General features: G+C 40.5%; 1 protein-coding gene across 1 annotated transcript; it reads right to left on the reverse strand.

The window, feature by feature from the left end:
- Positions 1-3,171: 3,171 nt before the first annotated feature.
- Positions 3,172-5,147, reverse strand: LOC147985499 (uncharacterized). Its single transcript, XM_087539890.1, has 6 exons — positions 5,049-5,147; positions 4,891-4,930; positions 3,991-4,077; positions 3,809-3,866; positions 3,618-3,658; positions 3,172-3,490 (listed from the first exon to the last, which is right to left on the reverse strand). Exons 1-6 carry the CDS (start codon positions 5,145-5,147, stop codon positions 3,426-3,428), a joined length of 390 nt encoding a protein of 129 aa, XP_087396016.1. The 3' UTR covers positions 3,172-3,425.
- Between the last annotated feature and the right edge of the window lie 7,887 nt (positions 5,148-13,034).

Here is a 13,034-nt window from a genome sequence, read left to right on the forward strand (position 1 = left end):
AATATTTTAAAAATACTTGAGGTTTATAAAATCTTTGTAGTTGATTCCTTTTGCTATTAGAGTTTTATAAAAGCTTTTTAGTTGATCATAACAGAATATAGAGTTTCATAAAAGTTTTCTAGTTCATTCGTTTTGCTATTAGTTCATTCTTTGAGCTAAATGACCCTGTAATTGAAAAGCACTACAAATGTACTATGAAAAGGTTGAAAGTTGGCATGGTATCATCATTTCACCCACATAGCATGTGCTAAAAACTTGAGAGGGTTACGACAAAAGATGGAGGCACTTCGTGTACAAAATGGACAATCTCTTTCGAAGTATCAGGGTTTCGGACGGAAACTCATATGTTACGAAGGGATTTCACTTTTTTGAACTTATTTGAACTCCAGACTTTTTGTGTGTTCAAAATGCACCATTCAAAGCCACACCATCAATTTTCAACCCTTTCTGACTTCATTTGGTATTTTTGATGCATTTACTGTTTTTTTGAGCTAAATGACCTTGAAATTGAAAAGCACTACGAATGAACTCTATAAAGGGTGAAAGTTGGCATGGTATCATCATTTCACCAACATAGAATGTGCTAAAAAGTTGAGAGGGTTACGGCAAAAACTTGATGCACGTGTACAAAATGGACAATCTCTTTCGAAGTATTAGGGTTTCGGACGAAAACTCATCTATTACAAAGGGATTTCATTTTTGAACTTATTTGAACTCTAGACTTTTTGTGTGTCCAAAATGAACCATTCAAAGCGACATCATCAATTTTCAACCCTTTCTGACTTCATTTGGTATTTTTCATGCATTTACTGATTTTTTTGAGCTAAATGACCCTGAAATTGAAATGCTCTACAAATGAACTCTGAAAAGGTTGAAAGTTGGCATGATATCATCATTTCACCCACGTAGAATGTGCTAAAAAGTTGAGAGGGTTACAGCAAAAGCTAGATGCACTTCGTGTACAAAACGGACATGCAACTACAGTGATATTCTAGATCAAAGGCATCATCATAATAGTTGTGGAGAGAAAGTCTTCACTTTTTCTTCGCTTGTGTCCTTTGATTATTGCGCCGTAACCATGGATAATCTTCATCGTTTAATAGGGTGCTTGGGTCATCCTTGACTTTGTAGGGTGGAATTTGATGAAACTTTTCATAATCTTCAGACATGTCTGTCTGTCTTGCCCTCCAATCCCATGATGTGGCGCTTTGGGTCATTGTATGATGTATTCGCTTCCTTATCTTTTCTCTTTCCCGGTTTGGTAGACATGTCCTTCACATAGAAAACATGTGCCACATCATCGGCTAGGACGAATGGTTCATCTGTGTACCCAAGATTGTTCAGATCCACTATTGTCATTCCGTATTGTGGGTCTACCTGTACCCTACATCCTGACAGATTGACCCATTTGTACTCAAACAAAGGGACCTTAAAATCATGTCCATAGTCAAATTCCCATATGTCCACTATGTAACCATAATATGTGTCCTTTCCCCTCTTGTTTGCTGCATCACACTACAAGAAATATGTCAACTTGCGACCATCACTATTGGTCATTGAAAGGTCATTGTTTTTCATTTGCGACCTTTTTGTGACCAAAAATAGAAGGTCAAAAGCTGGCGGTCGTAAACTGAAATTAACGACCTTCTTCGGGATAAGGTCGTAGACGTTTACGACCAAAACAAAAGGTCGTTGAACCCATGACCTTTTGTTTTGGTCACTGGCTGTCTGCCCAGGCCACGTCGGATCCGACGTGGCAAAATTGCGACCAATTGAAAAGTTCGTTGATAAGAATCAGCCCGGTCCAGTTCGGTGTTTTACAGGGCTGAGCCCAACAATTCAACCTATTTATTGTTTTTTCAGGTGAAGTTTTGGTCGGCTACATGGGCCTGGCCGAACAATCCAGCCTTGTTATTTTCTTTGCCTGGCCCTTTTAAAAACATATTTTCTATTTATCATGTATTATATTGGGCCGTTTCCTTTTCTTTTTGTCATGTGTTTTTCTGGGCCGTTTCTTTGCTGGGCTTCTCATGTTTTCCCCTCAGAAATAACTGTCTAATATATCTTGGGCCCAACCCAGTTCCGAAATAACTGATCCAATCCAAAAAATATTATGCCATTGACATTACAGCATGTCACACCACAAGCTATCTTGGGCCTAGCCTAGCTCTGATACATTTTCAAAGCAACATGCAATGTTATAGGAGCCCAAAATATAATATTTCTTATATTACAACCATTCATTCTAGCAATACATATCTTTACATCCCTGGAACAGTAAGTGCCAAACAAAACTATTCTACGACAACGAAAATTAAAACAGAAGTTTAGATGATAAGACAGAACAGAAGTTCATATTGTCCTCCTCCTTCAATATTTGAAAACCTCATTCAACTAGCAATAGATCAATCATGAGTGAGAAACTATGCAGCAACAAAAAAATGTTCAGATGATGCAAAAAGTAGATAATAAAATCACTAGCAACAATTAATATGGTTTGAATCAAGTCTCAAGAATATTACAGTACTGCAGATACACTATATTCATGTACAATTGCAGATACACTATATTAATGATCAAATCTCAAGCATAGTACTAGTAGTTCTACACAATTGCACCACATATGTAACTAGCTATAGATAGACTATGTTCATGTACATAACAGTTTCAGTTAATAATAATTATCTGAAAAAGTTCCATTTAGTGTGTGTGCTCAGACAAGAAAAACATTGCAAGTAATTAACCGCTGCTCCAAAACAAGCAAACATGCTACTGATGCATGACAATATGTGTCAAAGAGTTTCTGCAAGAAGTTACTCCTAATGCTACTGATGCAAAACTACTCCTAATGGACTACTACAGCTATACTGTAAGAAGTTACAACTATACTCCATGTACTGCTATCCAGGAGTATTCCAATTCATCTTTAAAAAAATGTTCAAGCACTCACTGAAAAAGGAATGCAGTACCCAGTTGTACTCTAGTGGAGAGCACCCACCCAAAAGAAAACAAATATAATGGCTGAAAAATTACTCCACTTTACACTCCTCTTTTAGCAGTATAGGTTATAGCTAATGCAACATCATGGGAGCTGATGTCCAGGAGTATTTGCAAATGATATAGCATCATGGAGTAGGATAACATGTTTTAGCAGTACATGTTATAGAGTAAGTAAGCAAGCAAGCAATCATGGAAGCTGATGCTGCCAGTTAATATCAGCACATGACAAGACAAAAAGCATGGCATCAACACGAGCATCAACAACATACTAACACCTAAACTGATACTAAACTGATGGAGTCCCATCCATCCATGAGAGAAGAAAGTGCCTTTGGTTGATAAAGAGAAGAGAACACTTCCTCTTGCTGGGATCAAACCAGAGGATACCAACCCATCCACCAATTTGCAGGTTGTGTGGCTCAAGGTCATGGTGCCGGACACCGCATCCGTGGCAAAAAGCAATGCCCTTGCAAAGATGGTACACCATGATCTACATGCATAATACCGGCAAGTTCACCAACAACGAATCAGTCAATCAAACACCGTCGGCACATTCAAACAAACACCTCGCATGCAAGATCTAGAAAACAAAGGACAAACGAACGCACAATAACTACCGACTCGCTCAATCTCTTCCACCTCCCACCGGCTGCTTTGCCTACTTGGATAAATTTTTTACAGCGGAAGCAACTAATCAGCTCCGCCATCATGACCCAATATACAACACCTGTCTGATTAATTTCTGCTGTGTACATGCTGGTACAGAAAGCAAATCAGGAGTGGGAATTACTCTTTGTAAGAAACTTACAGCAGCGATAGACTTGTTCTTGAAGTTCTTCTGCTTGAACTCCTTGCGGAACTCGCCCCTGATGGCAACCAATCAACAAAAAGCAGGTTCAGAACGAGGGCCGCCCAGGAACCACGGGGAAACATCAATGGAAAAATAGAATCTGACAAAGGAAGCAAGGGGAGGGGAAGGACGGGATGTACATGAAGATGAAGAAGGCCTCGCCCACGTCCTTCTTGCCGGAAGCCCCGTGCGTGAGGTGCGCCTTGGCGCTCGCGGCCTTCGCGTACCTGCCAAAAGACCCATTCAGAATTCAGATCACACCTACACACGGTGAACCATTCAAATTCGAACAAACTCAAAGCATAGCATGCCTTGTGAAATATTTGTTTCCTAGAGGAGATATTAGTTTGAACCTCACAATGTACAAAGATCACACCTACACTCATTGATTTCAAATGTACAAACAAATCCATATCACTACACCTCACAAACTATACTTGCTAATTCCCGAACATTCTTTTCTTTCAAGGCAAGACACATTGTAAGTAAAGGAGATAGTGGGCTGTCATGTCTAACATAATTTGGGGAGACCACCACTGCTAAATATTGTGGTCGACATCAATGGAACACCGGTTGTCCTGGCAAATCAGTATGCTTAGAATACTTTTTCTGCTATGAAAATAAGAATAATTGTTTCTATGGGAAATCTAGATTAGAGAAAACTTCAGTTCTTCTGCTCTCTCATTGGGATGATTGGATGCCCTAATTTGCTCATTGGAAAACTCTCTCTAGCTGCGAGATAGTATATTTTTTGCTTCTCTACTCTACTATGCATGCAGTGCAGGTATGGTAGGTCAGGGCCACCCAGCTAGCTAAGCTCGACATTGCTTGGTTGAACAGAAAACAAGATGTTATGATGCAGCAGTGTACTTGATATTTGGCAAGTATGGTTTCATGTATACAAGTGAGGCAGAGCAATGTACAAGATAAATCATTTTATACGAAGCCTGTTTTGCTAGCCATTTTGCGATCTACACAACGGTAACACACACACACACAACAAGTAAAATGTGTACTGAAGCTGGGAATTTCCAACCCACTTGAGCCGCTGTTGAAGTATACAATGAGAATAATCACTCCCTGCAACCAAACAAACAGCAGTAGAAGCGTCGTTAGCATTCAGCAGCCAAACAAGCGTACAAGCCCAAACAACTACATCAACACTCCTACTAGAGGGAGATGGGGGGAAAGTGATTACCAGGACAAGCAGTGCCATGGTGAGCACAGAGGGCAAGCGCGACTTGTGGTGGAGCAAGCTGGTGATGGTGGGCTCTTCCCTATGCTTCTCATGTGGCATCACAAATAGAGGCGTCAGCTATCTCCGTCGAGTACAACACCTCACTCCTCGACGGCCTCCTTCCTTCCGTCCTACTGTCTCTTCTTCCTCCTTCCCGCTAGGCTAGGAAGCTCCGTGGCGTCGGCAGCGGCTGATACGTCTCCAACGTATCTATAATTTTTGATTGCTCCATGCTATATTATCTACTGTTTTGGACATTATTGGGCTTTATTATCCACTTTTATATTATTTTTGGGACTAACCTATTAACCGGAGGCCCAGCCCAGAATTGCTGTTTTTTTGCCTGTTTTAGGGTTTCGAAGAAAAGGAATATCAAATGGAGTCCAAATGGAATGAAACCTTCGGGAACGTGATTTTCTCAACGAACAAGACCCTGGAGACTTGGACCCTACGTCAAGACACAAAAGAGGAGGCTACGAGGTAGGGGGCGCGCCTACCCCCCAGCCGCGCCCTCCACCCTTGTGGGCCCCCTGTTGTGTGATAGCCTGGCTTATTAGGGATGATAGACTACTCATATCAATAAGGAATTCCTTCTTTTCCGGGAGCCCATTCGGAAAGATATCCAAAGTTAAGCGTGCTCAGCGTGGAGTAGTGTCAGGATGGGTGACCGACCGGGAAGTTGCTCCCGGGTGCGCACGAGTGATGACAAAGTGCACAGAAAAGACTAGTATTGATCTATGGGGCCAGTCTAGATCCCGCCAGGAGAAACGACCACCGACGGGTGTGTCCGGGGCGTAACAAGTTGGTATCAGAGCCGACCCTCGCAGTTACACGGATGTTCGCGGACAGGTGCGCGGTCATGTTGTTCATGACGTTTGTGTTCGTCATGGCACACGACATGGCACATGTACCGGACTGGATGCACAGACGTATGTGCCAAGAAGGAATGTTCCTATGGCCCGACGAGGACGTCGGTTCCTCTGAGTGGGGGTGTATGTGATAGCCTGGCTTATTAGGGATGATAGAATACTCATATCAATAAGGAATTCCTTCTTTTTCGGGAGCCCATTCGGAAAGAACTCCAAAGTTAAGCGTGCTCAGCTTGGAGTAGTGTTAGGATGGGTGACCGACCGGGAAGTTGGTCCCGGGTGCGCACGAGTGAGGACAAAGTGCACAGAAAAGACTAGTATTGATCTGTGGGGCCAGTCTAGATCCCGCCAGGAGTAACGACCACCAGCGGGTGTGTCCGGGGCGTTACAAGTTGCTCCATCGACGTACTCCTTCCTCCTATATATACCTACGTACCCCCAAACGATTAGATATGGAGCCAAAACCCTAATTCCACCGCCGCAACTTTCTGTATCCACGAGATCCCATCTTGGGGCCTGTTCCGGAGCTCCGCCGGAGGGGGCATCGATCATGGAGGGCTTCTACATCAACACCATAGGCCCTCCGATGAAGTGTGAGTAGTTCACCTCAGACCCACGGGTCCATAGTTAGTAGCTAGATGGCTTCTTCTCTCTTTTTGGATCTCAATACAATGTTCTCCCCCTCTCTTGTGGAGAACTATTCGATGCAATCTTCTTTTTGCGGTGTGTTTGTTGAGACCGATGAATTGTGGGTTTATGATCAAGTCTATCTATGAACAATAGTTGAATCTTCTCTGAATTCTTTTATGCATGATTGGTTATCTTTGCAAGTCTCTTCAAAGTATCAGTTTGGTTGGGCCTACTAGATTGATCTTTCTTGCAATGGGAGAAGTGCTTAGCTTTGGGTTCAATCTTGCGGTGTCCTTTCCCAGTGACAGTAGGGGCAGCAAGGCACGAATTGTATTGTTGCCATCGAGGATAACAAGATGGGGTTTTCATCATATTGCATGAGTTTATCCCTCTACATCATGTCATCTTGCTTAAGGCGTTACTCTGTTTTCATTAACTTAATACTCTAGATGCATGCTGGATAGCGGTCGATGAGTGGAGTAATAGTAGTAGATGCAGGCAGGAGTCGTTCTACTTGTCTCGGACATGATGCCTATATACATGATCATACCTAGATATTCTCATAACTATGCTCAATTACGTTAATTGCTCAACAGTAATTTGTTCACCCACCGTAGAATACTTATGCTCTCGAGAGAAGCCACTAGTGAAATCTATGGCCCCCGGTCTATCTTCATCATATTAATCTCCCAATACTTAGTTATTTCCTTTGCTTTTACTTTGCTTTTATTTTACTTTGCATCTTTATCATAAAAATACCAAAAATATTATCTTATCATATCTATCAGATCTCACTCTCGTAAGTGGCCATGTAGGGATTGACAACCCCTTATCGCGTTGGTTACGAGGATTTATTTGTTTTGTGCAGGTACGAGGGACTAGCGCGTATCCTCCTACTGGATTGATACCTTGGTTCTCAAAAACTGAGGGAAATACTTACGCTACTTTGCTGCATCACCCCTTCCTCTTCGGGGAAAACCAACGCAGTGCTCAAGATGTAGCAAGAAGGATTTCTGGCGCCGTTGCCGGGGAGGTCTACGCAAAAGTCAATATGCCAAGTACCCATCACATACCCTTATCTCCTACATTACATTATTTGCCATTTGCCTCTCGTTTTCCTCTCCCCCACTTCACCCTTGCCGTTTTATTCTCCCTCTCTCTCTATCCTCCCTCTCTTTTTCTATTTTCCTCTTTTTGCCCGCTTGCTTTTTGTTTGCTTGTGTGTTAGTTTGCTTGCTTGTCACGATGGCTCAAGATAACACTAAATTGTGTGACTTCACCAATACCAACAATAATGATTTTATTAGCACTCCAATTGCTCCTCTTACCGATGCTGAATCTTGTGAAATTAATACTGCTTTGCTGAATCTTGTCATGAAAGATCCGTTTTCCGGCCTTCCTAGTGAAGATGCCGCTACCCATCTAAATAGCTTCGTTGATTTGTGTGATATGCAAAAGAAGAAAGATGTGGATAATGATATTGTTAAATTAAAGCTATTCCCTTCTTCGCTTAGAGATCGTGCTAAAGCTTGGTTTTCATCTTTGCCTAAAAATAGTATTGATTCATGGAACAAGTGCAAAGATGCTTTTATCTCTAAGTATTTTCCTCCCACTAAGATCATCTCTCTTAGAAACTATATTATGAATTTTAAGCAACTTGATCATGAACATGTTGCACAAGCTTGGGAGAGAATGAAACTAATGATACGTAATTTCCCTACTCATGGTTTAAATTTGTGGATGATTATACAATATTTTTATGACGGATTGAATTTTGCTTCTAGAAATCTTTTAGATTCGGCCGCGGGAGGCACTTTTATGGAAATCACTTTAGGAGAAGCTACTAAACTCCTAGATAATATTATGGTTAATTATTCTCAATGGCATACTGAAAGATCTACCAATAAAAAGGTGCATGCGATAGAAGAAATTAATGTTTTGAGTGGAAAGATGGATGAACTTATGAAATTATTTGCTAGTAAGAGTGTTTCTTCTGATCCTAATGATATGCCCTTGTCTACTTTGATTGAGAATAATAATGAATCTATGGATGTGGATTTTGTTGGTAGGAACAATTTTGGTAACAACGCGTATAGAGGAAATTTTAATCCTAGGCCTTATCCTAGTAATCCCTCTAATAATTATGGTAATTCCTACAACAATTCTTATGGAAATTATAATAAGATTCCCTCTGATTTTGAATCTAATATTAAAGAATTTATTACTTCGCAAAAAAATTTCAATGCTTTGATTGAAGAAAAATTGCTTAATATTGATGAGTTGGCTAGGAATGTTGATAGAACTTCTCTTGATGTTGATTCTTTGAAACTTAGATCTATTCCACCTAAGCATGATATCAATGAGTCTCTCAAAGCCATGAGAATTTCCATTGATGGGTGCAAAGAAAGAACCGCTAGGATGCGTGCTAAGAAAGATGCCTTTATAAGAGTGTGTTCTTCTAGTTCCTATGAAAATAAAGATGAAGATCTAAAAGTTATTGATGTGTCCCCTATTAAATATTTGTTTTGCAATATGAATCTTGATAATGATGGGACTGAATATGATCCACCTTTACCTAGAAGGCGTTCCAAGAATTCAGAATTTTTTGATCTTGATGCTAAAATTGATAAAAGTGGGATTGAAGAAATTAAAACCCTAGATGTTGCTAAACCCACTATTATGGATTTCAAGTAATTTAACTATGAAAATTGCTCTTTGATTGATTGTATTTCCTTGTTAGAATCCGTGCTAAATTCTCCTCATGCTTATAGTCAAAATAACGCGTTCACTAAACATATCGTTGATGCCCTGATGCAATCTTATGAAGAAAAACTTAAATTGGAAGTTTCTATCCCTAGAAAACTTTATGATGAGTGGGAACCAACTATTAAAATTAAAATTAAATATCATGAATGATATGCTTTATGTGATTTGGGTGCTAGTGTTTCCACGATTCCAAAGACTTTGTGCGATTTGTTAGGTTTCCGTGATTTTGATGATTGCTCTCTAAACTTGCACCTTGCGGATTCCACTATTAAGAAACCTATGGGAAGAATTAATGATGTTCTTATTGTTGCAAATAGGAATTATGTGCCCATAGATTTTATTGTTCTTGACATAGATTGCAATCCTTCATGTCCTATTATTCTTGGTAGACCTTTCCTTAGAACGATTGGTGCAATTATTGATATGAAGGAAGGAAATATTAGATTCCAATTTACATTAAGGAAAGGCATGGAACACTTTCGTAGAAATAAAATCAAATTACCTTATGAATCTATTATGAGAGCCACTTATGGATTGCCTACCAAAGATGGGAATACCTAGATCTATCCTTGCTTTTTATGCCTAGCTAGGGGCGTTAAACGATAGCGCTTGTTGGGAGGCAACCCAATTTTATTTTTATTCCTTACTTTTTGCTCCTGTTTAGTAATAAATAATTTATCTAGCCTCTGTTTTGGTTGTGTTTTTTGTGTTTAATTAGTGTTTTTGCCAAGTAGAACCGTTGGGAAGACTTGGGGAAAGTCTTGTTACACTTGCTGTAAAAAACAGAAACTTTAGCACTCACGAGAACTGCTGCCATTTTTATTTGGAAAGTGATATTTAGTTAATTGTTTTTGAAGATGATTAATAGATAAATTACTCACGTCCAGAAATTTATTTTAGAATTTTTGGGGTTCCAGATCTTGCGCTAGCTACAGATTACTACAGACTGTTCAGTTTTTGACAGATTCTGTTTTTCGTGTGTTGTTTGCTTATTTTGATGAATCTATGGCTAGTAAAATAGTTTATAAACCATAGATAAGTTGGAATACAGTATGTTTAACACCAATATAAATAAGATTAAAATGCATTGGTGGTCACTCGACTTGCCGTGTACGCTCACTTTGGTCACTGTACTTAAGAATGTGGTCAATACGGTCACTATATACGTGTTGTGGTGATTATATGGTCACCTTCACACCGTATATAGCTTCGTATTTTGTTTAGTTGACCGGTCAAATGACACCTTGTCAGCTTAGTTTCTCACTTGGTTCCACCTGTCAGTTGTAGAAGGAAAATAAAATAAAATAAAAGCAACGCCACGTTATGAGACCGCATGCTGGCAGAGGCCGTGAGCTATCCAATAAAGGATAAGACGGTTTTTTTTGCATTCCAAGCGATGCATTTTTTACCATTAGGATCACACACCTGCACGCACGCACTAACACGCGGCTAAGGAGCGTCTGTAGTTGCCGAAGTCGGCACTCGGCTTGTAGACACCGATAAGTTTGTGCCGATGCTGTCGGGGTTTGCAGCGCCGTGACGTTGCTCGGCAGCTCGCCGTCGACGGGCCGCCCCCGAGAACGTGCAGGTGCTACATGAGGGCGCATGGAGGCGCGCGTGGCCTGCGGCGACATAAAGTACGTCGCCTGCGAGAGGTGCTACGGCACAGCTTTCCCACGACCGCGCATCGGCGCCCCGCATTCTATCCTGCAGCACGGCTTCCCCGGCGTCGCTCCTGGCTGGTTCATGCATGAAGCCTGGCTCCCGCCGTTGAGCCTGATTGGTTCATGCATGAAGTAACCATATAAAGATAAGTAAGGCCATGTTTGGTTCATAAGTCCTAGGACTTTTTTAGTCCCAACTTATAAGTCTCAAGTCCCTAAAAAGTCCCTACCTGTTTGGTTCCTGGTACTTAACATAGACGAAAAGACCATATCACAACTATAAGTCCCTATAAGTTCCTCCTTAAGAGTCTTATTTCATAAGTCCCAAATGCCCACTTTAAGTCTCTATAAGTCCCTCCTGTTTGGTTTAGATGGGACTTATAGGGACTTTTTTAAGTCCCTAAACCAATAAGTCCCTGGATACAAACATCCTCTAAGCTTGCTTAGGTTCACATGGCTGGTCTGGAGCCTATTAATTGTTAGCACTATATTATTGTTATATCCAAGATCCAACAGCCGGTTTAGAGTCCATTGAGGGAATTTGAACAACTAAAAATACTGATGACACCCGCAAAAAAAGAAAAAAAAAGAAAAAAAAAGATGATCAGATGCACAATCGAACACTTCATGGAAGGACACACGGAGTTGCACATGAGCTGCAGATATTTTCGAAATGGATGCTGCATTATATTACTCCATCAGCAACTATAACGGAAGATGGTACATTCTTTTGCTAGGGATGTAGATGAGACTAGCTATCTCCAGCTGAAGTGCGAAGACACACACAAACACAAATGTGAACGTACAATCAACAGCGGCCCAACCATAGTTGTCACGTGAATGCAACCATGATATAATACGCAACCTTTCTCAAGATAGAACACTTACTGGGATCAGGTCGACTAGCTAGCGTGCTGGCCTCACAACATTAGGTTTGTCGTTCGATTATCTCCCTTGCGCATTACTTTATTTTCCCTCTATTTCTTTCTTCTACCCATTGACAGGTGGGGTCCGTATAGGTAGGGAGAGAAAGTGAGCTGACAAGGCGTCATTCAGATGGTTTGACTGGTCAACTAAACAAAATACGGAGCTATACGGTGTGACAATGACCGTATAATCATCACGATGTGTATATAGTGACTGTATTTACTGTATTCTTAAGTACAGTGACCAAAGTGAGCATACATGACAAGTGTACTGAGCACCAATGCATTTTACTCTATAAATAAATAATGAGTTCATTACAGTACCTTGAAGTGGTCTTTTGTTTTCTTTCGCTAACGGAGCTCACGAGATTTTCTACTTTAAGTTTTGTGTTGTGAAGTTTTCAAGTTTTGGGTAAAGATTTGATGGATTATGGAACAAGGAGTGGCAAGAGCCTAAGCTTGGGGATGCCCATGCCACCCCCAATATAATCTAAGGACACCTAAAATCCAAAGCTTGGGGATGCCCCGGAAGGCATCCCCTCTTTCGTCTACTTCTATCGGTAACTTTACTTGGAGCTATATTTTTATTCGCCACATGATATGTGTTTTGCTTGGAGCGTCTTGTATGATTTGAGTCTTTACTTTTTAGTTTACCACAATCATCCTTGCTGTACACACCTTTTGAGAGAGCCATACATGATTTGGAATTTGTTAGAATACTCTATGTGCTTCACTTATATCATTTGAGTTATATAGTTTTGCTCTAGTACTTCACTTATATATTTTAGAGCACGGTGGTGGATTTGTTTTATAGAAACTATTGGTCTCTCATGCTTCACTTAGATTATTTTGAGAGTCTTAAATAGCATGGTAATTTGCTTAAATAATCCTAATATGCTTGGAATTCAAGAACAGTAAAAGAACTTCCTTATGAGTGTGTTGAATGCTATGAGAAGTTTGATGCTTGATAATTGTTTTGAGATATGAAGATGGTGATATTAGAGTTATGCTAGTTGAGTAGTTGTGAATTTGAGAAATACTTGTGTTAAAGTTTGTGATTCCCGTAGCATGCACGTGTGGTGAACCGTTATG

This window comes from Triticum urartu, chromosome 2A (genome assembly GCF_056163025.1).
Source record: "Triticum urartu cultivar PI428250 chromosome 2A, HENAU_Tu73, whole genome shotgun sequence".
NCBI lineage: Eukaryota > Viridiplantae > Streptophyta > Magnoliopsida > Poales > Poaceae > Triticum > Triticum urartu.